This window comes from Balaenoptera physalus, assembly GCF_965194825.1.
Source record: "Balaenoptera physalus genome assembly, chromosome: 4".
In the NCBI taxonomy this organism is placed as follows: domain Eukaryota; kingdom Metazoa; phylum Chordata; class Mammalia; order Artiodactyla; family Balaenopteridae; genus Balaenoptera; species Balaenoptera physalus.
This window is the reverse complement of record NC_138891.1, coordinates 136,432,338-136,459,706: the sequence shown is the minus strand read 5'-3', so window position 1 is coordinate 136,459,706 and position 27,369 is coordinate 136,432,338. Positions and strand designations below refer to the sequence as shown.

The window sequence follows — 27,369 nt, the reverse complement described above, 5'->3', positions numbered from 1 at the left end:
TTTGGAAGGAACAGTTAGCAGAGGAAAATCTTCAAGAATCAAACATAAATTATATCAGTATCGTTTTGGGGGGAAATCATCAGACAAAAGCAAATATTGGGAACTTAAGGAGGCTTATTAAACACTGGTAAACAGCCCCCAAACATGTATTAGATTTAAACAAAGGTAGCTAGTTTTTTATTAAAAGATTTTTCTAAATCCTGACCTACTCTACATGTAAGTGACCTCCCTGACTCTCTGCAGATACAAGGCAGATCCAGCCGTCCCCACCATGGTCCTACGAGCAGTCCTACCAGTACCTGGGACCCATTGCCTCTCCTTCTGTCCACCCAGCAACACCCATCTCGCCTGGACGGGCCAGCGGCATGACAACCCTCTCTGCAGAGCTTTCCAGTCGGCTCTCAAGTAAGCTGCTTGAAAATACACTCTTTGAAGTCCGGCTGCACTGCAAGGTTCTGGAGACCAGACGGGATGCACGAAGGGGGTGGCAGTCATTTTTGATTGGATACAGTACGGTTTAAAGACAAGGCTGTCTATCTCTAAGTCCCCCGCCCATACGCTGATTTTCCTTGACACTCAGAGGCAGAGATTACGTACAGATGTGAAGGTAGAAGTGGCTTGGAAAAAGTGGACTCCTTGGGCGTTTGGCGGTGCTCACATTTGGCAGGCACGGGTGGCAGCTGAAGGGTCAGTGACAGAAAAGGCCAAAGTAGTCAGCTTCTGGGCCTCAGATGGGACTGATCCATCTTGTGGTGGCGAGCTTTCACAGGCCACGTGTACAGCGCACTGCGGCACACGTGGAGTGGGACGCACATCTACCCCGACGGGACACCCCCAACTAAGAGCTGCTCGTATCAGGCTTGAGGAACAGACTGGAAAGCTCAGGTGTCGTGGTTGGCATAGTTGTTGTTAATACGTGCTCATTAAACCTAGTCATTTAACCTTTGAGACCTCTGGGCTTGGCACTCACCTTTGCTTGTGGGCAGGGAAATAAGAGTTACAGAGAAAAATTCCTTTGTTGAAAGCAAAAAGAAGCGACTCCCTGTTTGGGGCTTTGAAATTAGAGCTGGACCAGACTGTGAAAATACTTCAGAGGACTTCAGCAGTAGGAAGCCTGAGAACACACTTCTGTGGAAGGGCGGCTGTTTTTGCTTTTCAGCTCCTGGAATCAGATTATAGCAGATTAGGGGCAGGCGAAGGGGCAAAGGCACTGCGTCTGCCATTTTACGTGTGGTGTAATGTTGTGTTTTGTGGACGACTTATTTGAGATTTCCCCAAATGCTTCAGCTTCTTCTCAGAGCTTCACAGAATCCCTCTCAGCTTCTCAACAGCAGCAGTGCTGACACCTGGGGCCAGACAATTGTTCACTGTCTGGGGGCAGTCCTGTGCACTGCAGGGCCTTCATCAGTGTCTCTGGCCTCTAGATGCCAGCAGCACCCCCAGTCATGGCAACCAAAAATCACCAGACGTTGCCAAATGTCCTGAGGGCCACGCTGCCCCCCAGTTCAGAACTGTCTTCTTGGGCGAGGTAGTAGAACAGGAAAGCCAACTTAGTTACCCAGTTTCCACACTATTTTCAGCCACTGTTGCCAAGAATTTCATGGCACCTGCCGGGCTAAGGAGTTAAGGGACTAGTGTAGGAATTATGAAGTCCATTTAGCTTGTTGTTGTTGTAGAAGCTCTGTCCCCTCAGTATTGGTCTGCTTCCAAAGGCACTTGTCATCTTTCATTGTTTCTTCTTCTTGTTGGCACTGCTCTGCCCACTGGCTGTGGTCTACATCTGAAGCAATTACTGTTTTCCTTGGAAATGTCCCTGCTGTGGGTCTGTCCCTTGGAATTTATTTCATAAGTCTTTTGACTCGGTCAGCACCCAAGATCATCGGCACCTTAGAGTCCAAGAACCCTAGGGGCCAGCTGTTCTGGCTGACCAGTTCAGATGGAAGGGTGACTTCTTTTTTTATAGGAATGAGTAACATGTGCCTTCCCAAATCCCGTCTCACAGTTACACTTCTGAATAGCCTGGACTTCAGTTAGCCAAGGAGCAATGGAAGGGCATTTTATGGCATGAGGGTATGAAGGAGATAAAAACCACATCCCATTTCGGCGCCCAAGCATGACCCTGCGCTGTCCTGGAGGGTGGACCCGGGAGAATTCCAGAGGAGCTTTCACCGGTGGCAGAGCACAGCGTGGGAGACTGCTCTCCACCTTGGCAGGTCTCCCTCTGAGAAATCGAGCCTGGAGCCCAGGCCTGAAAAGTGCTGTCATCTCCCTGTGGGCAGGAGGGGTTTGGGATACTTAAAAGAAAAGTGGCTGCTTTGAGAGCCTGCTTTCCTTGAATCCCACCCCCAGCTCAGCTCTGTGCTCTGCCCCTCCCCGCCCCCAGCGCCACCGGGGCTCCCTTTGGCCAGAGAGCCCTGTGCTCTGTGTCTGTCTCTTACTTTTGCAGACAGACTCCACACCTTGTCTGAAAAGAGTTGTCATCCGGAGGTTTGCTTTTCTTTTTTTTAAATAATGTTTAGCTGCCAACCTGGGCGACAGACAGCATGCATTAATCTGAGTCATGCAAGATCCTTTTAAGGCAGCCATTATCTGCTCAGGCTGTTTAATCCTTCGGGGGCAGTGGGAGGGGCCCAGAGTAGGGCTGCTTTCATCCCCAACAAGCTGCAGAATGAAGACTTGAGCTGTCATGGCAAATATTTAGCTCCATCGGTGGGGAAACATTTCCAACTAAAATACCTGTACCGCCTAATCCCCAGATTTCCTACTCTTTAAAAGCTCCCTGTGAGTATCAGGGGTCCCCACCTCAGCCCACACTGCTACCGAATAAGGGGGCACCAGCCCAGGCAAACGGACAAATGAGCTAAGGCCGGGTGAACTGTGCGTCACTGCTGGGGCTTGCTTGGTAGGGGGTGTCAGATTGGACATAAAAAGAAAACAAGTATTTTAATAGGTCACTTGAATCTGAGCCTACCTAGTGGGCCGAAGTTGTTTTGTTATCACAATGTGTGTGTAAAGGACAATTTGGCCAAATGGATGGTCTTTTGTAGTGTGACATTGGTACTATGTGGACAGAAGAAGAATCACAGGCAACATCTAAGATCTTCCAGATATTCTGCCCACAAGTGAAAGAACTATTTTCCCCTCACAGCTGAGACCATAACATCATTCCATTACTTATGTCTGTGACAAATCACGGGCTCACTTGGGATTCCAGTAACTTGCTGTCATCACCAGGTTACCACACAGCAGTTGGAACAGACTGGCAGAGCATGTCCAGACACCGTCATGAAACAGGGTGACCTTTCATTCATTTTCCAGTGGATTCACCTTTTTGTCTCATGGCAAATGAAGCAAGAGGAATAATGGGTGGAGTCATTTATTTGTGTCCGGAGTATTGCATCAGATGACAACAAATTGATCGTATTTGCCTAATGCTTCTCCCTGGACTATAGAAATCTAACTGGAAAAATGGCGTAAAGCTTCCTGTTAACTCTCAAGTATGTCACAGCTCTCTGTGTGAACACAAACAAGTGACACAGGGCTTGCTCACAGAAGGCCCCGGCGGGCAGGGACAAACCCTGTGGAATGAGGTGCGGCCTGGCTTCAGGACGAGCTGGAGAGTGTCCGTGGAAGGGCAGCCCTTGAACCACTGTCACTTTACAACCTTTTCCCTGCCCACACGTCTGCCTCGCTTTGAAATGGTTAACAAGAGTGTTTGTTTGAAAGTCAGACTCCTGGTTTCCTCATCAGTGGAGAGATTTGCTGCAGGCTTCGGTTGTTTCTATAATTACCTCTCTGACGAGGAGTACATCCCCTCATCAGAGGCACCCCAAATTTACCGGAGTTCCCTTGGAGGGAGGGAGGGGGAGAGGGCGAGAGAAAGAGAGAGCAAGAACGAGAACACTAGCTCTCCCTGCTGGAATAACAGGCTTGAAATATGAGGAAGTTGATCAACAGCCGATGCCGTCCAAAAGCAGATTAATCCACCCGATGGCTTTCCTTTCATAGCAAGCTTTTGGCTCAGTCAGGTTTCTCTGTGGGCCTAAACACAAAAGGACACAGGCCACATGCCATCTTGAGCTCGGAGTTATTTTGTATGTTGATTTGAGAACTGATAAATTTTAAAACATTCAGTCCTTGCCTCTGCTCTGTTTTGTTGCTGTCTTTTGGGTTTGCTGACGTAAAGACTACGGTCCTGGCCTGGTCATTTAATGAATAATTCTGAGGAACAGAAACTACCCCAGGACACCATCCTACATGCACAGTGGTGGTTCTCAGCAGGGGTGGGAGACTTCTGCCCCCCTCACCCCTACCCCCAGGACATCTGGAAGGTTGGGAGACATTGTTGGCTGTCACAATGGGGGGAGTGGGGTCACTACTGACATCTGCTGGGCCGAGGCCAAGGATGCTGCCAACATCCATCCCAGGCCCACATCACCCCAACAAAGCTGGCCCCAAATGGCAGTAATGCCACTGTTGGGAAACTCTGATCTACAGGACACAGGAAACCCATCCCAGCACCCAAACCCCCGAGTAGTTCCCAAGGGCAGCCTGTGGTTAAGGAAAACGCAAAAAGATGCCACAAAGGACAGCCAAAGCCAGTTGGCGAAATGGTAAATGCATCATCCTAACCAAATGAGTTTTATAGACAAAGCCTTGCCATTTCTGGTAGAATTTCAACATGTACAAAAACGGAGCAGATAAGTCAAGGGACTGCAGCCATTCCTCTTAACAAACCGGTGATGTATCTTAGAGAAAAGCATGTGAAACCGAGGCTGTACTGTTTCTAAAGCTGTGGCACTAGTCTGAAGGTAGATGTGGGAGAGAAAGAGTGATGTGAGGGTTCACGGACACCCACTCCCAGTAACTACTATGGCGTGCATCAGCTTCAACCATAGCAAACGGCCAATTTTTAACTATTCCAGGCCTACCGAAACAGCAGTTTCCTAGGATTCAACCTAAATATTATCTATAACGTATTAAAATGTTATTACATATTAATATTGTTATGACAATACCATATTATGTATATATATTCTATTAATATTAATGTATTAATGCATCCATTATATTAGTTCTAGTGTTACACTGTTTTGTTATATATTGTTATATTAATATCACCGATTAAATGTACATTACCACTGATATATTAATATATTGATTATATAGAGAGGTGGCAAACTTTTTTCTGCAAAGGGCCAGATTCTAAATATTTCAGACTTTCTGGGCCCTACAGTCTGGCCCTCCAGTCTCTGCCATGACCACTCAACTCTGCAGTGGTGATTTAAAAGCAGCCATAGATAATACAGAAAAGAATGAGTCAGGCTCCTTCCAACAGAACTTCATGTATGAACACTGAAATTTAAATTCCATATCATTTTCACGTCAGGACATCATCTTTTGATTTTTTTTTCTTTTTAAACCATTTAGAAAAATAAAACTCATTCTTAGCCTGCGGGCTTACAAAAATTGGTAGCAGGTGGATCTGGCAGGTGGGTTTGCCAACCCCGGAGTTACAGAAATATGTGTATATTAATCAAGTTATATTAAGCAAATTACATCTAATATGTTTATATTAAGCAAGTATTATATCATATACCGTATTACGTTGCATGAGATCGTATATTACCATCATCATCGCAGCAGCTCGCTGGGCAGCAGCATTCTGGGTAATCCTCCCGCGGGCGGGCCGGCGGGGGAAGGGGCGTGGCCTCCCTGGACCCCCGTCTCACGATATTTTTCTCGCCCGCCCGCAGCGGCGTCAGACCTGACGGCCTTCGGCGACCCGCGCCAGTTTTCCGCGCTGCCCTCCATCTCCGACCCCCGCATGCACTACCCCGGCGCCTTCACCTACTCCCCGACGCCCGTCACGTCGGGCATCGGCATCGGCATGTCGGCCATGAGCTCGGCCACGCGCTACCACACGTACCTGCCGCCGCCCTACCCCGGCTCGTCGCAGGCGCAGGGCGGCCCGTTCCAGGCCAGCTCGCCGTCCTACCACCTGTACTACGGCGCGTCAGCCGGCTCCTACCAGTTCTCCATGGTGGGCGGCGAGCGGTCGCCGCCGCGCATTCTGCCGCCCTGCACCAACGCCTCCACCGGCTCGGCGCTGCTCAACCCCAGCCTCCCGAACCAGAGCGACGTGGTGGAGGCCGAGGGCAGCCACAGCAACTCCCCAACCAACATGGCGCCCGCCGCGCGCCTCGAGGAGGCCGTCTGGCGACCCTACTGAGGCTGCGCACGCGCTCTCCGTGCGGCCGGGCGTCGTCCCGGAAGCGCCTCCTTCGGGCTCCGGCCTCGTGTGCTCGGGAAACCCGCGTGGGCCCGGCCGCCGGCCCTGGGGAGCGCGCCGCTGTCAGCCGCCGTGGTGATCTCGCTCCGGGCGGGGCCCCGGGGCCGCCTGTGCTTCTCAAGTCCGTGCAGTTCGCAATTGCCGTTGGCCCATCTCAGATTTTTCTAACCTGATGCAACTTGAGGGTGTCCGCTTCACCACCCCGTGGACACGCTGTAAGGCAAACAGAAAGATTCCCAGAGGGAAACTGTGAATGCTTCTGATTTAGCAATGCTGTGAATAAAAGAAAGATTTTATACCCTTGACTTCACTTTTTAACCAAGTTGTTTATTCCAAAGAGTATGGAATTCGGGTTTTTGGGGGGTTTTTTGGGGGTGGGGTGGGGAGATGCAACTCATTCTGTTTGGCATCTAATTCATATTTTTAATTTTCTTTTGCAGCACCTTATAAATTGCAAAATGCGTATTTGCATTTGGGGTGGTTTTTATTTTTATATATACATAAATTTGAGCTTGCTTCTTTCTTGCTTTGACAAATGAAAGAAATATGATTCCTTTTTCTGTAAGTTTTATTTAACTTTTCTTTTGGACTTTTTTTGTAGTTGTTTTTTGAGAAACGGCTACAGCTTTGGGTCATTTTCAACTACTGTATTCCCACAAGGAATCCCTAGATATTTATGTATCTTGATGTTTAGACACTTACTTAATGTGTTGATACTTTTTTATTATTTAAATGTACTTATATTAAGAAGAAAAATATCAAGTACTACATTTTTTGTTTTTGATAGTAGCCAAAGTTAATTGTATCACATTGAAGAAAGTTGGAAAAAAAGGATGGGTAATGTGATCACTTGGTTATCTAAATATTGTTTACATTAAACTCCCTTTAATGTTAATCAAACGAGTTGGTAGCTAACGCAGCAATGTTTTTAGTAGGCTTTTTAGATACTGAGGGTCACTCCAAAGATCTAAAGTATGGAATTTTCTGCCAAGCTCAACAAAGGGTTTCATATCTGACTCCCTCCCTTCAAACGGAGAAGGTCAAATCTGGTTCCAGAGGGTTCACGTAGATGCAATGATTGCACCTCTGGAGAGGATTTATTTTCTAGGGGTTTTCTCACTCCATGGCCTCTTGTTAATGTGAGACATGCTTTGTAACAGAATGAATCCAAAGAAAGCTGTGTGGAGGAGCGGTATCCACATGGAAACCGAGTGAATGAATTCAGGGGTTCCTTAACTGCTTGATTCCGGAGATCAAGAAAGGAGATCATCTGAATCTAGAGTTCAGATTTTTTTAGCTCCAAGAAAATATTCCTCTTTGATACAGTACCTGTTCATTGATGCAGAACGAAACTTGTGGCTGTCCCCCAAGGCTGGGAGTGGAAGGGACTAGACCGGATGCCTTTGACAGCTGAAGGTCTCCAGCTCAGTTTTCACAGGGTGGGCCCAGAAGCAGGCCTGAACAAGCCAAATCCCCTCCGTGTGCCTCAGTGGAGTCATGTGGGAAAGCATCGCCCCACCTGTGCAGGACCCCGTCCCATGCTGCTCATTGACCACCCATCTTTGTGTTGCTCTCACCAGGCTGAGACCCTACCCTGTAGGGTGTGTGCACTTTTACCCGTGCATCAGCATGACAGGAAAGATTGATGTCACTGCTGCCCATGGCTACAATCCAAACATACCCAATGTCACTGTAAATTTTATGGCACTATTTTTATTGGAGGATTTGGTCAGAATGCAGTTGTTGTACAACTCATAAATACTAACTGCTGATTTTGACATGTGTGTGCTCAAAATGATCTGGTTGTTATTTAATGTACCTCTTAAATTAGTTGAAACGATTTCAGGTCAACTCTGAAGAGTATTTGAAAGCAGGACTTCAGAACAGTGTTCGATTTTTATTTTATAAATTTAAGGATTCAAATTAGAAAGATCTTTGGCTGCAGGCAGCAAAACAGCTGGTCTTATTTAAAACAACTTGTTTTTGAGTTTTCTTATATATATATATATTGATTATTTGTTATACACAGATGCAGTAGCACTTTGGTAAGAATAAAAGAGTAAAGCAGTTTGTGTTGTCAGTCAGGTCGTTCTTATCTAGAAAAGAGCTAAAGCAGATCTTGGAGAAACTCAGAATATATTTATTTTCATTTTAGGCATAATTCTCCCTCCATGACACGTTTTCATGTTTTATTCTATGTTACATTTTTACAGCAAAATGACCCTTAAATGTCAGTAAATTTAAAACTTTTTATTTCTGAAAAGGACCATTAGCCCATTTGCCCCAAATTGAACTTTCTTTTCATGATCAGCCTTCGTTTCATGATCAACGTTCTTTTCAGCACGTTGCCTTATCTGACCTGACAAAATGTTGTTTAAAAAAATGAAGGAAAAAAATGTATATTTTTCAGTTCAGTTCTGGTACCTGAAGATATTCCAACTCAAAATCAGCCCAGTGCCCTACAAGGGAAATCAGATAATCTCTCACATTGAATCTTCACTCTCAAGGCCATGTGTGAGGAGAGCTTGTCACTTTGTCGTGGACCCACAGGTTTGGCCATTCAGAGTTTCACAGACCCTTACCAGCATATGCAGTATTTAATCTTTCCAGAAAAAAAAAAAAAAAAAAGTCAAACCTTAGGTGTTTTGGAGATAGGTCTCATACTTAATGCATTTTTCCCCCTGAGGAATTCCATTCTGTTGCCTTCAGGTTAAATTCAGGTGGTCCTTTTATCAAGTAGATCCTTAAGCCAATTAAGTAATAACTGGATGTATCTGGGAGCACTGGTCCAGGAGAAGAAAGATTAAATAGCCATCTTTACTGCTCGTTCATGCCCTTATTTATAATTTCAACATAGACACATATTTCAGTTCTTTTTGTTTTTCTCACTATCTAAAAATACTTCTATTCTTCTCCCTCTCTGCCCCCCGCAATTATCTCCCTCTTTGTCTCTTCCCGTCCCTCCTCCAAATCCCACCTCTTCCCTCCCCCATTCTCCAGCTTTTTATAAGGAGATAGCGCGCACACCCATCCCGACACCAAACACGTTTCCTCCCTTTACATAAAGGAACATAGTGAGTCAGCGTTTCTCCTGCGTATGGGTTTCTCCCAGCAGAACGGAGGCGTTGCCAACCATTTTGGACCTGCTTGCTGTCCAAGTGCAGCAATAGAAGCCTTCCTGGGCAAATTACAATCAGTGACTTAACAGACAGCCTTTCTGCTGCCTAGGGTTTCTGTGCAGATAAACAGAAATGCTCTGATTAGAAAGGAAATGAATGGTTTCACTCAAATGTCCTGCAATTTAGGACTGCAGATTTCTGTCTTGAAATACCTGTTTCCTTGGGACATTCCGTCCTGGTGATTTTTGTTTTTGGTGTTTTCTGTTTTCTGGGGGATGACATGTTTGGGGTCTTTTATACATGAAAAGTCGGTTTAACAATGATATCAGAAAACATTTTTTACATCTGAACAAAATGCCTTTTTATTTACCTGCAGTATACAGTCTTTTGGGACTTTTTCTTTGTCTGTTTCTTTGTTTGGAGTTTTCCCCTCCCTTTAGCCAGATCAGTATTGATGAGGCTGATCATTTGGCATTTTTTTTTCCTTCCAGAAGAGTTGCATCAACAAAGTTAATTGTATTTATGTATGTAAATAGATTTTAAGCTTCATTATAAAATATTGTTAATACCTGTAATAATGTTTTTTCAATTTTTTGTGTGTGTGTTTCTAAGGACATTTTCTTATGTTTGCTAAATACTGTAGACAACAAAAAAAACCGCTTCTTTCTACTTTGTTTATTTTAGACTTAAAAACGAGCTACTTTTTATTCACTTTTGTAAAGAGCTAATAGCATGGTTCTAATTTTTTTTTTAAGAAGTTCACTTTTTGTTCTGGGGAAATGAATGTGCAAAAAAAAAAAAAAACTGTTGGTTATTTGTGCTATTCTGGATGTATAAAAATCAATGGAAAAAAATAAACTTCCAAATTGAAATGACAGTATAACACATCTATTGAAAAAGTACCGCTGGGAAAGGCACACTACTTGACTAGACTCCACCTCGTGTCTATTTGTGTAGCAGTTACTGGATCTGTTCCCAAAGCATCCTGGAAATTTGTGTGTGGTTTCTTTCTCCCTCGTTCTAACCTAGTGAACATTTTCTGCAAGGGAACTGCCAATCTTGAGTTTTAAACCAGATACGTTGTGAGAGGACACCCCAGAAGCCCCTCTCCAAGGTGTTTCTAGATAGCGCAGGAGAGCAGACACTCCACTGGGTATGATTTCACTCACTGCACCTAATCACAGTGGCTGCCGCCTCTGCCAGGAGCGCCCACCGGGCCCAGCCTGTGCAGGGCAGCTGGACTGCCGCTGCCCAGGAACCATTGGGCCTTACTTTCTTTGTACCACAGTTTCTTCTGTAAATCCAGTATTATAACTAGTGAATGGCAAATAAACAGTTTGGCAACTACGTACACCATATCACATTGGTTTTTGTCTTTCTCTGAGATGGAGGGCTGGGAAGCCAGCTGAAGCCCCCTGCAGCACACGGGAAACCGCCTTCAACGGGCAGTTTACAGTCTGCAAGCTGAACTCTGTGCCTCTACCTCTCAGGGCCTCCTGCTCCCGACAGCACCACGGCCTAGGCACGGCCCAGGCTCCCGGGGTTGCTGCTGTGGGTATGAAGGAACACTGAAACATGCATAAATGCCTGTCTTACAAAAGAAAGGAATTAAGTGGGATTTTCAAACACAAGGTGGAAAGGGTATATGTTCAACCTGAGGCCGGACACCCTTACCTGCCTCCATTTCTGTAAATTTCAAGAGTCAGCCCTGATGACTGCAATGGGGAGTTGTTTATAAGGGCTTCCCTCACCACCAGCCCTGTGCAGAGGAGTATTCGTATTTCAGTCTCTGTGTGATCCAAGGTACCTCCCAGCCAAGGACCGGGCTAAAGCTGCTTCCCCGTTCTTGCCATTGCCACCTCATGGTCTTAAGTGACCTACAGGATGGCCACGCAGAATGTCAGGAACCAAAGCAAGTGGGATCAAAAGAAATCACGGGGACGTCCCTGGCGGTCCAGTGGTTAAGACTTCACCTTCCAATGCAGCGGGTGCAGGTTCAGTCCCTGGTCAGGGAGCTAAGATCCCACATGCCTTGTGGACAAAACACCAAAACGTAAAACAGAAGCGATATTGTAACAAATTAAATAAAGACTTTAAAAATGGTCCACATCACAAAAAAAAAAAAAAAACTTAAAAAAAAGAAAAGAAATCACAGACGTAGGAGTTAATGGCTAACGAGCAGGGGCAGGAAATGGGTGGAAGGACTGGGTTATATACGTTCCGAAAGGGAGCCTAGGGGAGCTGCTGGAAGCATGTACTCAGGGTTTGAGTTCTAGCTCTGTCTCACACGAGGGAACAAGTTAAACTAGTGACCTAGTTTTTCTCACCTGTAAAATAGAGATAATACTGTTTCAAGTTATGAAATTTAAATAAGTTAATACATATCAAACACTTTAAAAAGTGCTTGGCACATAGTACATGCTCAATAAATGTTAAATACACAAAGTGATACCACACGTTATTAAACATGTAAACAATATCAAATAAAAAGTTTAAATGCCTCCCACTTTGCCCAATCCCTGCCTTGCTGTTGCTATTCACTGTTTCGTGTTCACCATTCCAGACTCTTTTCTATAACCATAACATACACCATGTATTTAATCTACACCTAAGCAAAAAGGCATCAGATGAAACATATCATTGCATAGATTTTTCACTTAACATGTATACAACGTGCATCCTTCCACATGAGTCAGCTTAGATCTCCATCATTCTTTTTAACGACTGCACTGCATAGCATTTCATGGTTGTACTAATCCATTTACCCCTTCATTTATTGCTGGACATCTAGGTTGCTCCCAACATCTTGCTATGACAACAGTTCTCTGTATATATCTTAGCACCTTGTGCTAGAATTTTTGTACATTTAAAAGCAACTGCTGGTTCAAAACAATTTTACATTTTGACAGGTACCTCCAGATACCTCTTTCGGAAGGTTTTATTGAATTAGATTTCTAGGGTCGGGGCCCTGTACTAGGAAGAAGAAAACAGAAACTTACCAGGTAGATGCTTGATTGCTGCCTGTAGCAGGCGTTTAATCCAGACCTTAGTATCAGAGGGATTTTGGATCTTCTGAAGAAGTGCTCAAAGCATTCCAGAGGAGGAGTGTCGGCCTGAAGAAAAAAATTACAACAAACATTTTTCAAGTGCCTACTACAAAGCGGGCTCTGGTTTAAGCGCTTCACGTATGCTAGCTTATTCAGTTCTGACACTGGCCCCATGGGAGAGATCCTGTCGTTGTCTCCATTTTACAAATAAGGAGACTGAGGTCCATGAGGTTAAGTAATTCACATGGTCCCACGGCTATTGGAGGAGCAACAGTCCAGCCCGGGACCCCCTGCTCTTAACCACTCTTCTGTACTGAAGCTCTGAGCAACGCTAGACATTCCTTGATGACAAAAGAGTTGTCTAAACCTTCAAGGGTGGCCAGGCTCTTCAAATAATGCTGCTTCTTGCTAGTCTGAAAAGCAGAAGGGAGAGATGATTGTGGGAGGGTTTCTGGTAAAGGGGGGCAGGGCTTGGAGCCCACAGGGCTTCCATGGAAATGGTTCACCCCTGCTCAGCGCTCGAGACCGGGGAGGGGTTCCAGATTAAAATCTCCTTCCCTGCAGGACCGAGCGTGTCAGGCAGACCCCGTGAATTCTGAGGGGAAGCCTCTGCAGGAGTCCTCCACACCTTCCCGAGTCTGCCCTCCATTTATCTATTTATTTTTAATTAATAAACTCGATTTTTAGGACAGTTTGAGGTTCACAGAGAAACTGAGCAGATAGTATGGAGAGTTCCCATCTCCCCGACCCCTACACATACCTCCTGACACCAGCACACAATTTCCCGGGTTATTAACATTTTAAACATTAAGGTGGTGCATTTGCAACAACTAATGGGCCAATATTGATACCTCATTATTAACTAAAGTCCATAGTTTATTCAGATGTTCTTAGGATTCACCTAATGTCCTTTTTCTGTTCCAGGGTCCAACATTACATTTCATTGTCAGGGCCTCTTAGGCTCCTCTGGGCTGGGACATTTTCTCAGACTTCCCTTGTTTATATGAGGATCATGATAATTTTGAAGAGTACTAGTCAGGTGTATCGTAGGAGGCCTCTCTATCAGAATTTTCTGCTGTTTTCTCTCGTGATTTGACTGGGGTTATGGGTTTGGGCAGGAAGATCACAGAGGTACCATGCTATTTTTACCATATCATACCAAGTGTATGTACTATCAACATGATTTATCACTGTTGATGTTGGCCTTGATCAGCTGGTGGGGAGTGGTGTTTGCCAGGTTCTCCTCTGTAAAGTTACCCTTTATTTCCCCCTCTCTGTACTGTACTCTTTGGAAGAAACTCCCTACACACAGGCCACGTTTAAGAAATGGAAAACGATGCTCTCCCTCCCTTGGCTGGGGCAGCTCTACCAGCAGGCGGCAGGCCCTGTGGGATGCAAGGGCCAGATGTTCCCGGCATGAAGCATTCTTTCTGCTCCGTAGAGGATGGGCAGCTCCCCTTTCTTCTGAGTGCTTGTGCACCCCCCTTCTCCCCTTCAGCCTAGAGAATCCAAAGGTTCAGGGTTCTAGAAGCATCTCCATGTCACTTTGGGCCCACTTTGGACAAAGCCAAGTTACCCCACCCCCCGGCAACCAGATAGTGATGCTGATAAAATCCTCACCAAAGTATCCAAATATGGCCTATGATTGCAAGAGGTCACCACCAATTTTTCTTTTTCTTTTTCTTTTCTTTTCTTTTTCCTTCCTTCCTTCCTTCCTTCTTCCCTCCCTCCCTCCCTCCCTCTCCTTCCTTCCTTCTTTCTTTCTTTCTTTCTTTCTCTTTCTTTCTTTCCCTTTCTTTCTTTCTTCCTTTCTTTCCTTCCTTCTTTTTCTTTCTTTCTTTCTTTCTCTTTCTTTCTTTCTTTCTTTCTTTCTTTCTTTCTTTCTTTCTTTCTGTTTCTTCCTTTCTTTCTTTCTTTCCTTTCTTTCTTTCCTTTCTTTCTTTCCTTTCTTTCTTTCCTTTCTTTCTTTTCTTTCTTCCTTCCTTTCTTTCTTTTTTCTCTTTCTCTCCTTCTTTCTTTCTTCCTTCTTTCCTTCCTTCCTTCCTTTCTCTCTTTCTTTCTTTCTTTCTTTCTTTCTTTCTTTCTTTCTTTTCTTTCCTTTCTTTTCTTTTCTTTTCTTTTTTGGTTTGGCACCATTGGCTGAGCTTTGTCTTATGCCCTGACAGAATTCTCCACATCTTTGTTCAAAACCAGCCCACCTTGTGTCCATGACTTACCTTAGGAAGGGTCTCAGCATCCTAGATCCCAGCATCCTAAGGGGACTTTGAATCCACCCCTCTCTCTGATGCACAAATACCCGTCTCCACCCCTGGGGGTTTCTCAGGAATAGGTGTGCCTCCTTCTTGACATATTACAGAACTAAGTTCCCAGCTCACTTTTTCAAAGGGAGAGGAGATGACATGGAATGTGTTTACTGCCCAGGCAGGAGGAGTATTAGTCATGTGCCAAATTTTAACATTAGTAATTAAATTTTGCATACTTTAAATTCTCCCTTGTTTCCATTTCACTGATGCTGTTGTAAGGATTAATTAATGTTTTGAAAGGGTTTTGAAGATGAAAAGTCTTACGCGCATACAAAGTACGATTATTTGTTATTACAAATAATTGTATGAGACCACTTTCTTCCTTGATTACATGAGGGTTTCTGCAGGTAGTTAAAAGCTGCAGTGTCGCTCTTACAGAATGGCTGCCTTCATCAAAAATGTATTCTATGGCAGTGAAGCACAGAGTCCTTTCCCTCCTAAAGGGGGAGGCAGACCCCAAACCAATGAACAAATAATATACTGTATGTCAGAGGGCATAATCATTTCCTGGGATTGCTGTAACGAAGTACCACAAACTAGATGGCTTCAAACAACAGATATTTAGTCTCACAATTCTGGAAGCCAGAAGTCCAAGATCAAGACGTTGGCAAGGTTGATTCTGTCTCTAGACTCTGAGGGAGAATCTGATGCTTACCCCAATCCTTGGTGTTCCTTGCCTTGTACATGTAGCACTGGTATCTCTGCCTCTTTCATTAGGCGTTCTTCCCTGTGTGTTTCTGTGTGCAAATTTCCCTCTTCTTATAAGGATTCCAGTCACTGGATTAAAATCCACTCTAATTTAGTATCACCTCATCTTATCTTGACCACATCTACAAAGACCCTATTTCCAAATAAGATCACATTCACAGGTACAGTACCGGGGGTTAAAACTTGAACACATCTTTTCAGCCCACAGCAGATGGGGATACAGCTATGGAGGGTAAGGAAGATGGTGTGCTCCAAAGATGGAACATTAGATGTCTTGAAGGATGAATGGGGGAATAAGCCATTTTAGGGACTTTAAGCAAAGGGGACAGTGCAAAGGCCCCAAGGCAGGCCCTTGTGTGGTGTATCTGAGATCGATTGAGAAGGCCAGTGTGACTGAAGTAAAAGGAGATGATGTCACAGAGGTAGCAGGACCAGGTCACACACAGCCATTATTGTGGGATTTTGACTTTCTTCTTAGTGAGAGGGTTTTGAGAAGAGGAGTGACATGAGCTAACATACGAGGCGGTTGCCTGTTTACAGGGCATCTTGGTGCAAATCGAAAAGGGTGCCCTTTGTCCAAATGGACAGCCTTGGAGCAAAGCACATGATTCAGTGAGTGAAGCAGGGCTGGGTTTCAGCTCCTGTTCACCTGCTCGGCTAGGCTCTCCAGGTAGGTAAGAGATGTTACAGTAGAGGTAGCAAGGATTGTTTGGATTCTGAATCCATTTTCAAAGTAGAGTCCACAGGGTATGCTGATGGGTTGAATCTGGTATGTGAGAAAGAAAGGATCTGAGGACACCCTCAAGGATTTGGGCCTGAGAAACTAGAAGAATGATGTAGCCATTCTCTGAGATGGAAATCTGGGGAAGATTGAGTTTGTCTAGGGACCCCAGTCTCGTGGTGGGGCAGGGGAAGGAGAGACTGGACCGTATATGCTCTTCAAGATTTCTTCCAACAATGAAGAATCCATCCATGTGGAAAGAGAAGCTATGAAAAAAGTTGATCCACCTTGCTTGTTAGGAATGCTGCTTGAGAACCACACACAAAGGTTTGATAAGAAAGCAGTATTCCATTTTCTGACATGTACCCCATGATCTAGAGCTGACTCTTTGCAAAACAAGGAGGACCCTTGAACTCTCCTCTGCATGTCCTCATGGTCTACTTTGATAGGTGAGGGATTTCCTCTTCCTTTGGCCTTACTGCCCACAGGCAGGCAGCCCCACAGCAGTGTCCTAGGTGTTAGCTCATCTTCCTCTTACGCCAACCAGCTGGCACCCAATGATGGAGGGAGCATTTCACAAAGTCTCTGTGCGCCTTGATTTTGATTGCCAAACAGAATGGCCTGTATGTTAAAACCTGCAAAAGCGATAGGATTTGCAGAGCTGAAATACCTGTATCTCCCTTCCATTAATGAATTTAAGAGAGCGAAAACCTGCTAGTTGCTTACCCCAATCTCTATTTTCCTTAGTAACAGATTCCGTTGGGCACATGACTGCCTGGAAGAAAGACCACATCTCCCAGCCTCCCTTGCAGTTTGGTGTCCCATGTGACAAATTTCGGGCCAATGCTATCTAAGTGGAGGTGGGGTATGGCAGCTTCTGGAAAATCTCCTTAAAGGAGAGGTGGTATGCATATCTTCTTCATCCCTTCCCCAGCCTTGCTGCCTAGAATGGGGAGGTGATGGTTAGAGGGAGAGAGCAACAACCCAAGAAGGGCAGCTGGCATTAGAAGGAGCCGGGTCCAATCCTTTTGTGGAGCCCTCATCCCAGCCCTGGGCTGCCTGCCTCTGGATTCATCTACACCCAAGAACTCTAAATATTTATCTCTCACTTAAGCCACTCATCTGTGGGGTTTCCTGTCACCGCACACAAACTTAATCCTTATTGACACACATACATAAATGGTTTCTGCTGGGTCACCTCCAGCAGAAGCAGTGGCTAGGGGAAAAAGTGATTTCTTTTCTCCCAAACTCCGGTTCCTTCCAGGTTATCCAGGGTCTTTCAGGGTGTTCAGGGACTACAAAGTAATGAGGAAGTGAGAGGGGGTACTAGGGTGGCTCCAGAAACTACCGTGATGAACAGCCTAGTGCCCTCACAGAGGGCTCATCCCTAACTCGGCCCTAGGGTTTGTAACAACTCAAAAATGTCTAGGTCATCTTGTTGGAAACTACTTGGCCTGTGATCCATTTGCCTGAGAGAGTCAAGTCACCTTAAAATTCAATCCAGCTTCAAAGGTTTTGGCATTTTTTCCCATGTCCCATCCTCATTTGCCATCTTGGTTTTTAAACTGTTGAGTATGTCTAAGGGCAATTCTGACTTTCTTTTTTTTAATCTTTGACAAGCAGTCAGCAAACTTGAAGTGTTTTATGGATAATGGTTTTTTTTTATTAATTAGGTGTCCTTTTTTCCCCTTGTGAATAAATGTGGGATTTTTAAGCTTTTTTTCTAACGCTCCTTTTCTCAAATGTTAAGCTGTATTGGTTTTTATTTTTTAGTTTAATTTTATTTACTAATGTTGCTTTGTATTTAGTTTCACATGAAGAGCTTCCAAACAGATGCAAAACTTTCAAAGAGGTGAATTTGAAGAGAACTGGCCATTAGATGATCGATCATTAGGCAGGCTTTCTATGGATTGGTTTTGGGTAATATGATCGCCTTCCTACACATAACACATTTCCAGAATCTATGTTCCTTAAACCTAATCAAATGACTTGAAACCTACAACCCTCGGTATCCACACAGTTAAGGTACAAATAAAAATGTCCATTTAACCATTTTGAATAATACATATGTTTGGCAAAAAAAATGAAAAGGAGGACAATAGAAAATATCAGAGTGGATGAGGAGCAACTACGACTCTCAAACTTCGCAGTTGGGAATACAAATTAGTTTAACCACGTTTGGAAAACAAGTTGATGTTACTCTCAAAAACCTGAATGCATACTTACCCGAAGTCCCAACATTTCTACCAATAAAAACATACTCCATAAATTCTCTTCATACACACCAAGAGATGTGTACATATGCTAATAGCAGCACCGATTATGGTAGCAAAACCTGGAAACACCACAGTGTCCACTACAGAAGAATGAATAAATAAGTTGTGTTTTATTCTTAAACTGGGATAGTGTTTGGATATGAAAGTGAATGAACTACCATTGTATGTAACAAGATAAACTATAGGGGAAAAAAATCAGAAGACTATGTAGAGTATAATTCCATTTATGTAAACTTCAAAAGCAAGCAAAGCTAAATAATTATTTTTTAGAGATTCATACATAGGTGTTATAAGAAAATTGGGGAGTGATTAATACAAAATTCAGGTTACTCAGTTACATTTGGTGAGTAAGGGGAGGGACACTTAGGAGATCCTGGGATGCAGTTATGTTCTGTTTCTTCGCTCAGGTGGTAAATATGTGTATTTATTTTATTATTATTCATAGAACTTAGTTCAAGTAGACAGCTAATGAGATCAAAACTCACTCAGTAGAGTTTGCTCTGGCCTAAGGTCCCCTTGGATCCCTAGAACCAAACTCTCATGTGACAAATACATACCTGTGGTCACCATGGGAACCAGGTAAAAGAGTAAATGGCTGCTGTTGGAACCACAACTCTGATTCCCTATTCCAGTGCCTGTGGTTCTTCTATGCAAGGTAGAATTTATTTCTTCTCAAGGACGGACTAGCTGGGTCAGGGGAAGAGAAAACACCAACATGCTATTGAGACTGAAAGTAGCCATGAGTGTAAGTTGCATAGTTATTTGACTTCTTTTGAATGTCTCCTAACAACCACCACCTTCAAAACCCTGACAGTGGCCCTGCAGTTATTTATGAGCCCTCTCTAGTTGCTCCATGAAACAGAGGAAGTAGGCATGTTGTCCATAGATTAACTCTCCATTCATATGTGGTTAATGATTTCAATACCAAAGAAGGGGTATCTATCTATCTATCTATCTATCTATCTATCTATCTATCTATATATGGCACTGATGGGTAGGAGATAGTTGGAGACCCTTCATTGAAGTAAAAGAAGGTGGCAACAACCACAGATTTAATTCAGAAACAAAACATCCCTTCTTTTGGTTTCCATTGTCTCTTTCTTTCTTCACAAATACCTCACATCTGCGCAACGATTGGTTCAAACCTCACTTAAAAAACAAGCTCTTAGCAAGATTCCAGTTCATTGGTTAACAAGGAAGGAAGAAAGCTTGCTCCATGCAGTAAAAAGTTTGCTGTAGTTGCCCTCCCCCCCAGCCTCTTTTTGTCTAAACTGCAAACTCCTGCAGTCCTGAGACTCTGCTTGGATTTTCTCCCAATATTTGAGTACATAAATATAGGTCTGCAAGTGTACTGCCCCTGTTTATGAGCCTTTTAAAGATCAAAGAGTCATGTTCAGCTCTTGGGCTTGTCACTTAAAACATGCTGTACTTTACCTTTTAACAGGTAGTTCTTTCAGAATGGCCCATTAGGCTCTTCCCATCTTGTCTTAACACCGAGTCCTACAGTTTGTGTAAGGAAATGCCTTTAATGGAGGATTCAATGCTATTTCCAACATGTTAAAAGGCCCAGCCTCCCTTTAATGAAACTGAATTTTAAAGGGTGCAGGTCAGAACCTCCATATGTAATATCATTCTGAAGATGCCATAACTCTGATTAAAAACTGGTTGGTCACATTGACAAAAGAAACCATCACAAAGTCAGGAAAAAGATAAGAGCTTATAAAACACCAGTTCGCTCGGTGCTGCCAGAACTTGAAGTGTAAAGAATGGTTCCAAAGCCATGTACAGCCTGGGGACCAGGTCACATTGCTTACCAGTCGTGGTCCCTACATGTCTACCTTGTGTTGTCTTTGCAACATCTTTACATTCAACACTGAGTTCAAATCTGAACTTTGGGACTGCTGAAGTATTTCTTACACAGACAAAGAGATGATGGACAAAACTGGAGGATTAATAAATGCCAGAAGCTTTGAGTTTTAATTTATGCCTTTCCTGACATCATAAATGTAATTTAGGTTTTCAAAGACTTGGTTCTCAGAAGTATACCAGGCTGCCTAACTTGAAGTTAAAAGATTTATGCATGTTGTAGGTGAAAAGTAGATTTTGAAAGATCCCTGCCTCCAGTAATGATGGACTAGTGTGTTGCAAATCAATACTCCCATAGACAGGAACTAAAAAAAAATCTTCCAAGTGTGTGTGTGTATGTTTGAGAACATCAAGCCAAGGGAGCAGGGACTTAAGGAACCAATATACTAAAAGCATATAGAGCCTCAAATTACCTCAAAAAATGTTTATACACAATGCTTAGTGTTCAGTTGGATATTACTTGGTGCACCAAAAGACGTGAACAAATAACTGAAAACCAAGAGAAATCACAGATAAAAGAAATACTCCCACAGCTATTATCAGATATGGACTTCAAAATATATGTGATTAATAAATGCAAGAAAGTTAGATGGCTATGGTGTTGATCCTCAGCAAAAGAAAAAGTGGACATTCTACAACTGAAAAGTACTTGTACTGAAATTCAGAACTTAATCAATGAATTTAAGAGTAAATGAGAGACAGCTGAAGAGAGGATTAGTGAACTGGAAAACAGGTCAAAAGTAATATCCAGAGTTAAAAAAAAAAAAAGTATGTACAGAAGAGAGCACAAGAAACATAAGGTACATGGTGAAAGGTCTGATACACATGTAATCAAAATTCCAGGAGAAGAAAAAGAAAATAGATAGATACAATATTCAAAGAGATGACAACCAAAAATTTCCACAACCAATGACATCAAGCCACAGATTTTAAAGTATTAAAAAAATAAAAAATAAAAAAAAACAGCAAGCAGTGTAAATACTAAGAAAACTACCCCTAGGTACATCATAGTAAAATTGTTGAAAACCAAAAACAAAGGGCAAAAACTCTTACAATTAGCCGGAGAGAGAAATAAAGACATATTACCTTCAAAAGAGCAACCATACGACTGACAGATAACTTTTAAACAGAAAAAGCAAAACCTAGAGAATAATGGAGTGGTGTCTTCCAAGTGCTGAAAGAAAATATGAAATCTTAGAACTCCTTACTCAGTCAAAATATATTTTAAAGTGATAGAATAAAGACAGTTTTAGACAAACTGACAAAAACAAAAAATTTGTCACCAAATAGGACTGCAGCACAGAGCAAGTACAAACAGAATTCTTTCGGTAGAAGGAAAATGATTCCATATGGAAGCATACAATGGAATGAAGAGTAATGGAAATGGTAAAACACCTGGGTATGAAATGTGATAATAATGTCTTGTGAGGTTTAAAAAATATAGAGAAATTTAAAATATGTCCTGATAATAATACTAAAGGCAGAAAGAAAAGTTAACATGTCTTATGATTCTTGCATTATTCATGAGTGATAAAAAATACTAATTTACAGTAGATTTTAATGTCAAAGATGCATGTTGTAAGCTAAAGTAACCATGAATATAAGTGTCTGACAGTTGCGGTTTTTTTATTATTATTGTAATGCGAGTGTCCTACTTAAGCTTTTGATTGCTGAGACATCTACTTCAAAGACAGCTATCTCAAATAAACAAATTGCCAGCCAGAGACTAGATAAAGAGCTAGGCCACCCCACCCCTGAAGTTTCCTTTGTTTTAAAGGTCTCTGGTTGACTTAGATAACTGACTATTTGGGCTATTTGTTCATTCTTTCCCGCGCTTTAATTCTCACTCTTAGGTTTTCAATTCACCAATAAAGAATGAACCTGCAAAACTCTAGGCCCCCCTTCTGGACCCCAATAAAAGCAGAACCCCATGCCTGCTTCCTCACTCTCTCTCTTCCCTCATACCCACCTCACCGTGTGGCCCCAGGCATGCTGTGTACCCTCCAAGACTTGGGAGTGATAAACCTTGTCTCTTTTCTCAAAGTTTCCAAATGGTTGTTGCTAAGGGCATTTTGCAATCATAATAAGAAGGGTTGGTCCAGCTACAACATTGGTTCTGAAAGGGAAGATGTCTGTCGGGGGGCTCGACATGGACCCAGGTGAGTATCCCCAGGCATTTCTAGCTGATAGTGTCACTATCCATAACCTGAGACAGGTGTAAAAAACCCAGAGTAAAAAATGTAAAAGAATATGTGACCAACAGATGTCTAACAGAATAAAAGAATAATACGAAATAATTATTCCAAATAAAGTAAGAAACATAGTAGCTTAAAGAAAATTTAGCAGCTTAAAACAACAAAACATTTGATGCTTCACAGTTTCTGTGGGTCAGGAATTTGGAAGCAGTTTAGCTAGGTGGCTGTAACTCAGAGCGTCTCATGAGGTTGCCATCAGGATGTCAGCCAGGGCTGCAGTCATGTGAAGGTGTGACTGACTGAAGAACCTACTTTCAAGATGACTCATTCCCAAGGCTTTTGGCAGGACGTCTCAGTTCTTCACTACGTATGAGTGGTTGTTCTAGTGTCCTCAGAACATGGCTGCTACACCCGTGATCTAGTTTTTTAAATCACTCACTGTCATTTATGCCTTATTCTATTTGATAGAAGTGAACCATTAAGTCACACTCAAGGAAATGTGACCAGTTCCACCTCTTGAAAGATGACATATCAAAGAACCTGTGGACACATTTTAATACCATGAAAAAAGTGAGAAAAAGAAATCATAGAAGATGAGACAAATAGGAAATAAAACATTTTTAAAAAGCAGATTTAAAACTACATATATCAGAAACTCTTAAGTATAAAGATTAAATATTTCAATTAAATAATAAAGATTAACAGACCACACAGAAAAATATGCTGCTTTTATGAGGCATACCTTAAATATAAGTATACAGAGAGATTTAAGATAAAAGGATGGAAATAGATATACCTCCATGCAAACACTAACCATAAGGAAGTGCCTGTAACCATATTAACATCAAACAAAATAACTTTGAAGGCAAGAAGCCTTACTAGATAAAGAGGAACATTTTCTAATGATAATGACATTTTGTAGTAAAAGGGTTTATCCTCCAAGAAATATACCACAGATATTAAATAGATAAAAGGTATTAAGGACAAGTCTATGCTAATCAGTTTGAAAATTTAAACGGATGAAAAAATTCCTAAAAAATTATAGTCTGCCAAAACTGACATAAGAAGTAATAAAAACTCTAAATAGATCTCATGTCTATTTAAGTGATTGGATCCATGATTTAAAACCTTCCCATAAACAAAACTCCAAGCCCATGTCTTTCATTGGTAAAAAGTTTGTGTACAATGGTGCTATTAATTCCTTAAGATTAATAGTACCAATTGTACACAAACTTCTTCAGAGGAAAAAGGAAAAGACATTTCCCACCTTTTTATGAAGCCAGAATGACCTTGACACCAAAACCTGACAAGAACACTGTAAAAAAAAAAAAAAGGAAAAGTACGAACCAATTTCATTCACAAGCACAGAAGCAAAAAGCTTGAGCAAATACTATCAAATGGAATTCAGCTATATAAAAAAGAATAATACATCAGATCAAGTTGGGTTTATTGCAAGAATTCAAACTGGTTTACTATTCAACAGTCAATTTATTAAATTACTGTACAGTGTGATCTATTTAGGCAATAGTTTACTAGGCAGTAGTGAAAATTAATAAACACCTGCTTCTTTCTCACAAACATAAGGTTGAATTAAGAAGCTAAACAAACAAAAAAATACATACTGTATGATTCCATCTACATAAAGTTCAAAAATAGGCAAAATGAATCTAAGGTTAGGTCAGGATAGTTGTTGCTGAAAGTGGGGTCCGGCTGCTCGCCGCTCAAAAGCCAATAAAGAGGCGAAGTTGGTGGAAAGGAAAGTTTGCTTTATTTTGCAGCCCGGCAAAGGGGTGGGGAGCAGACTCACGTGCAAAGGCCGACAACTCTCCCCTGATAATCCGTGGGCAAGAGCTTTTAAAGGGGAGTTTCAGGGGTGCACAGGTGGAGGGAGGGGCTACGTGCAGAAACAGCACCGTTAGCTCTGACGGTCATCTTGAAATTGGTCATCAGTGGTCTGACCAGCATCATCTTGATTGTTTTCAGTACAGTTAGTCTTCAGTTCCAAGGTCGATTTGTTCCCGTTTCTTTGGGGCCAGTTCTCAGAATTGTGGCAGCTTATGTGATGGTTACAGTCTGGTCATTACGTAGTTAACTTCTTCCACATGGTGAAGGTTTCAGTATCTACAAAGCAGCACAAAGGATATGGCTCAGAATATTAGCAATAGCCCTTGAAGAGGAACTAAAGGTCCTTGACTTTGCTTAATGACTAAACTATTATTATTTTGTCCTGCTTGACTGCCTTCCTTTGCTTCTGCATTTTCTCACTTCTCTGATGAAACTTATTCTTTGGCTAAAGTTTTTCTACAGACAAAAGATTGGCTAAGGACTCTTGGGGGGAGTGGGGGAGGACCATATGGTGCTGCTCTGTTTCGTAGTGACTACCTCTAGGAAGAAAGAAGGGCATAGTAATTGGGAGGGGGCATAAAAGGGGCGTCTTGAGTACTGATAATGTTCAATCTCTGATATGGGTAGTTACATAAAAGTGCTTCATTTTTTAATAATTCATCAAGCTAATTCACAAATTATGATTTGTGTATTTTTCTGTATCTATTTATACGTCAATATAAAAAAATCTAAATGGATTTGAATATTAGAACCAAACGCTGACATTTGGACACCCAAAACCTAGTAAACCAAGTTAGAGCAAATCAAAATTGCATAACACTTTACGATTCAAAAACATGTATTTATATTTATTTGCTCTTCACTTCAGTCAGCAAAGGTAGTATAGGGTATTATGATATTATTATTATCCCAAGTACAGAGGAAGAAATATTTTAACGAAAAGTTCAGTGACTCATCCAAGATGATACAGCTACTATCACAATGCTAAGTCATCTAATAACAACAGAGCAATCCAGGATTGACCATATTTTCCCCTTGGAGTCTAATTTCACAAAGCTTATTTAAAGAAATTCATGAACATGGCTACCCAGATTCCATTTTTCCATTGCTTTTAAAAGCCAGATCATACTGTGTGATGGAGCATAGATTTTGAAGTAAGGTCAAATCTGGGGGTGGGGGGGGGAATCCATACCCTGTCACAAGTTTACTGCATAGAGTTGGACTTCATTGCTCTAAGCGTCGCTTTTCTAATCTACAACATGGAACTAATAATATGCCTCTCGATAGGGTTTTGGGGAAGAGTAAATTAGATGACACAGAAAATTGCCTAGCATGGTGCCTGGAAGCAACTGGTGCTCAGTTAGGTCGGTTCTACCCCTCCCTCCCAGCCACCAACTTCGTAAAGGAAGTGAGTCATCTGCCCCATGGAGATCAACACAAAAACCCTTCAAACAATTGTGGAATAAGGCATAGAGGGACACCCAAGTTTATCTAATCCAGCAGAGGCCCTTGCAGACAAACAGGCTCGTTCAAGGTCATTACTTAGACACAAGCTAGTCTTAAAATCTAAGTCTAAAAGCCACCTAGGCTCCCCAAACTCAGATAAATCTACCTGCACACCCTCATCACCACCACTACCATCCTTTCTTTTCCTCTGTTTCTGCTTTTATCCCAGCTGAAGGCAAGAGTGAGACAAGCAACCTTCATAGAAATCCCTCGAGATCAGCCCGTGCAAACAGAGGGCTAACCCCATACAGAAGCAATCACTCCCTCCCGTTTTCTCCCATTGCCTCTTATATTTCATCTTTCTGTAGTGCATGGTCACACTTCATTGTGATAATTTGCTAGTTTACCCTTAGTCTTCTCTTGGGAACTCAGAGAGGACAGGGTCTATGTAGTATTTATTGTCATACGCCTAGTGCCAAAACAATGTAGTGAGTCTCAAAAAAGTTTTATAGAAGAAAGAAAGGAAAGAAGGAAGGAAGGGAGACAGGGAGGGAGGGAGGGAGTAAAGGAAGGAAGGAGGAAGGAAAGAAGAAAGGAAGGAAGGAAGGAAGGAAGGGAAGGAGGAATTCAAATTAATTTGGGGGCAAAGGAAGCAAGGTTTGTCTTTGAACACTCAAGCCTCTTTCTCTGCAATATTGTCCTCCTCCACCCACTGCTTCCGTCACCCCGTTGAGGCTTCCAAGTTGGGCAGTATTTTTTTCACCTTTCCAATGTCCTCTTATCCCAGCCTAGTCTCAGAAAAAGACCCCAGGCCAGTGATTTACATGCTAGTGTGATTAGGAATCACTCGGGTTTTATTTTTCCCTGCTGTGGCGGGATATGCATTTCAAGTATCCCCGGGAATTACAGGAGGCTTGGTGCCTTGTTAAGGGAAAGCTGGTGAGGAAGATGTGGAGCTGGAGACAGGGAGCCTTCTCAGTACCCATGAAGTTGACCCTGGTGTAACTCATGAAGAAAACTAGACCTGAGCTGCTTACTTAATCTCAAAGCCCTTGAACTTCATTCCCTGTTTGTCTTCTCAGACCTTACCTCTCGCACCCATTTTCCCACCAGGCCACCTTTTCCTTGGAGACTCTGACCAGAGGCCTCCATCTCTGCCCACAGGTGTCAGTAGGTAGTGGCCACCTCACCTGGGTTCTGCGGCTGAACATACCCATGGGGCCCAGCCATCTCCAACCTCACAGTTGAGTAAGTCTGAATGGTATGATGGTGCAATCATTGCTGCCCACATTTGCTCCATGCGGGGTGTTCTGTGGTTTGTGTGGCATTGTCCTCCCTGCCTCTGCCACAGAGCCTGGGCTTGAGTAATCGGCTTGATCCTGGCTAGTACTGGGCTTCGTGATTACCTCTTTGTCCTTTTGTGCATGTCTGCCTCCTTTCCCTTCAGCAAGAGGTGGATTTTTTAGAGGGCATCTGGGACCATCTTTTGGCATCCTACTGTTGGGAATGAGGCTGGGGGCACCTGCTGAGGCACAAAAGCAGCTGAAGTCC

The 27,369-nt window shown here is 42.8% G+C and overlaps 1 protein-coding gene and 1 long non-coding RNA gene across 9 annotated transcripts in view; one reads left to right on the top strand and one right to left on the bottom strand.

Moving 5' to 3' along the window:
* RUNX1 (RUNX family transcription factor 1) overlaps window positions 1–10,768 on the top strand; it is a 247,393-nt gene extending 236,625 nt beyond the window's left edge. For 5 of the 6 annotated variants that reach the window (XM_082458839.1, XM_082458840.1, XM_082458835.1 and 2 more), the window contains 2 exons: window positions 244–405; window positions 5,757–10,768. In XM_082458839.1, the coding sequence (XP_082314965.1) occupies window positions 244–405; window positions 5,757–6,232 (638 nt within the window). In that variant the 3' untranslated portion in view covers window positions 6,233–10,768. The remainder of the gene's footprint in view (window positions 1–243; window positions 406–5,756) is intronic. The other variant, XM_082458838.1, reaches the window with a different exon arrangement.
* Window positions 6,666–27,369, bottom strand: part of LOC309659299 — a 35,681-nt gene continuing 14,977 nt past the window's right edge. The window contains exons 1-3 of one of the 3 annotated variants that reach the window (XR_014262727.1): window positions 14,675–26,430; window positions 11,086–12,524; window positions 6,666–10,960 (exon numbers count right to left, since the gene is read on the bottom strand). This is a non-coding gene — a long non-coding RNA (uncharacterized lncRNA). Of the gene's footprint in view, window positions 12,525–14,674; window positions 26,431–27,369 lie in introns of those variants that run through there. The other 2 variants (XR_014262725.1, XR_014262726.1) reach the window with 2 other exon arrangements.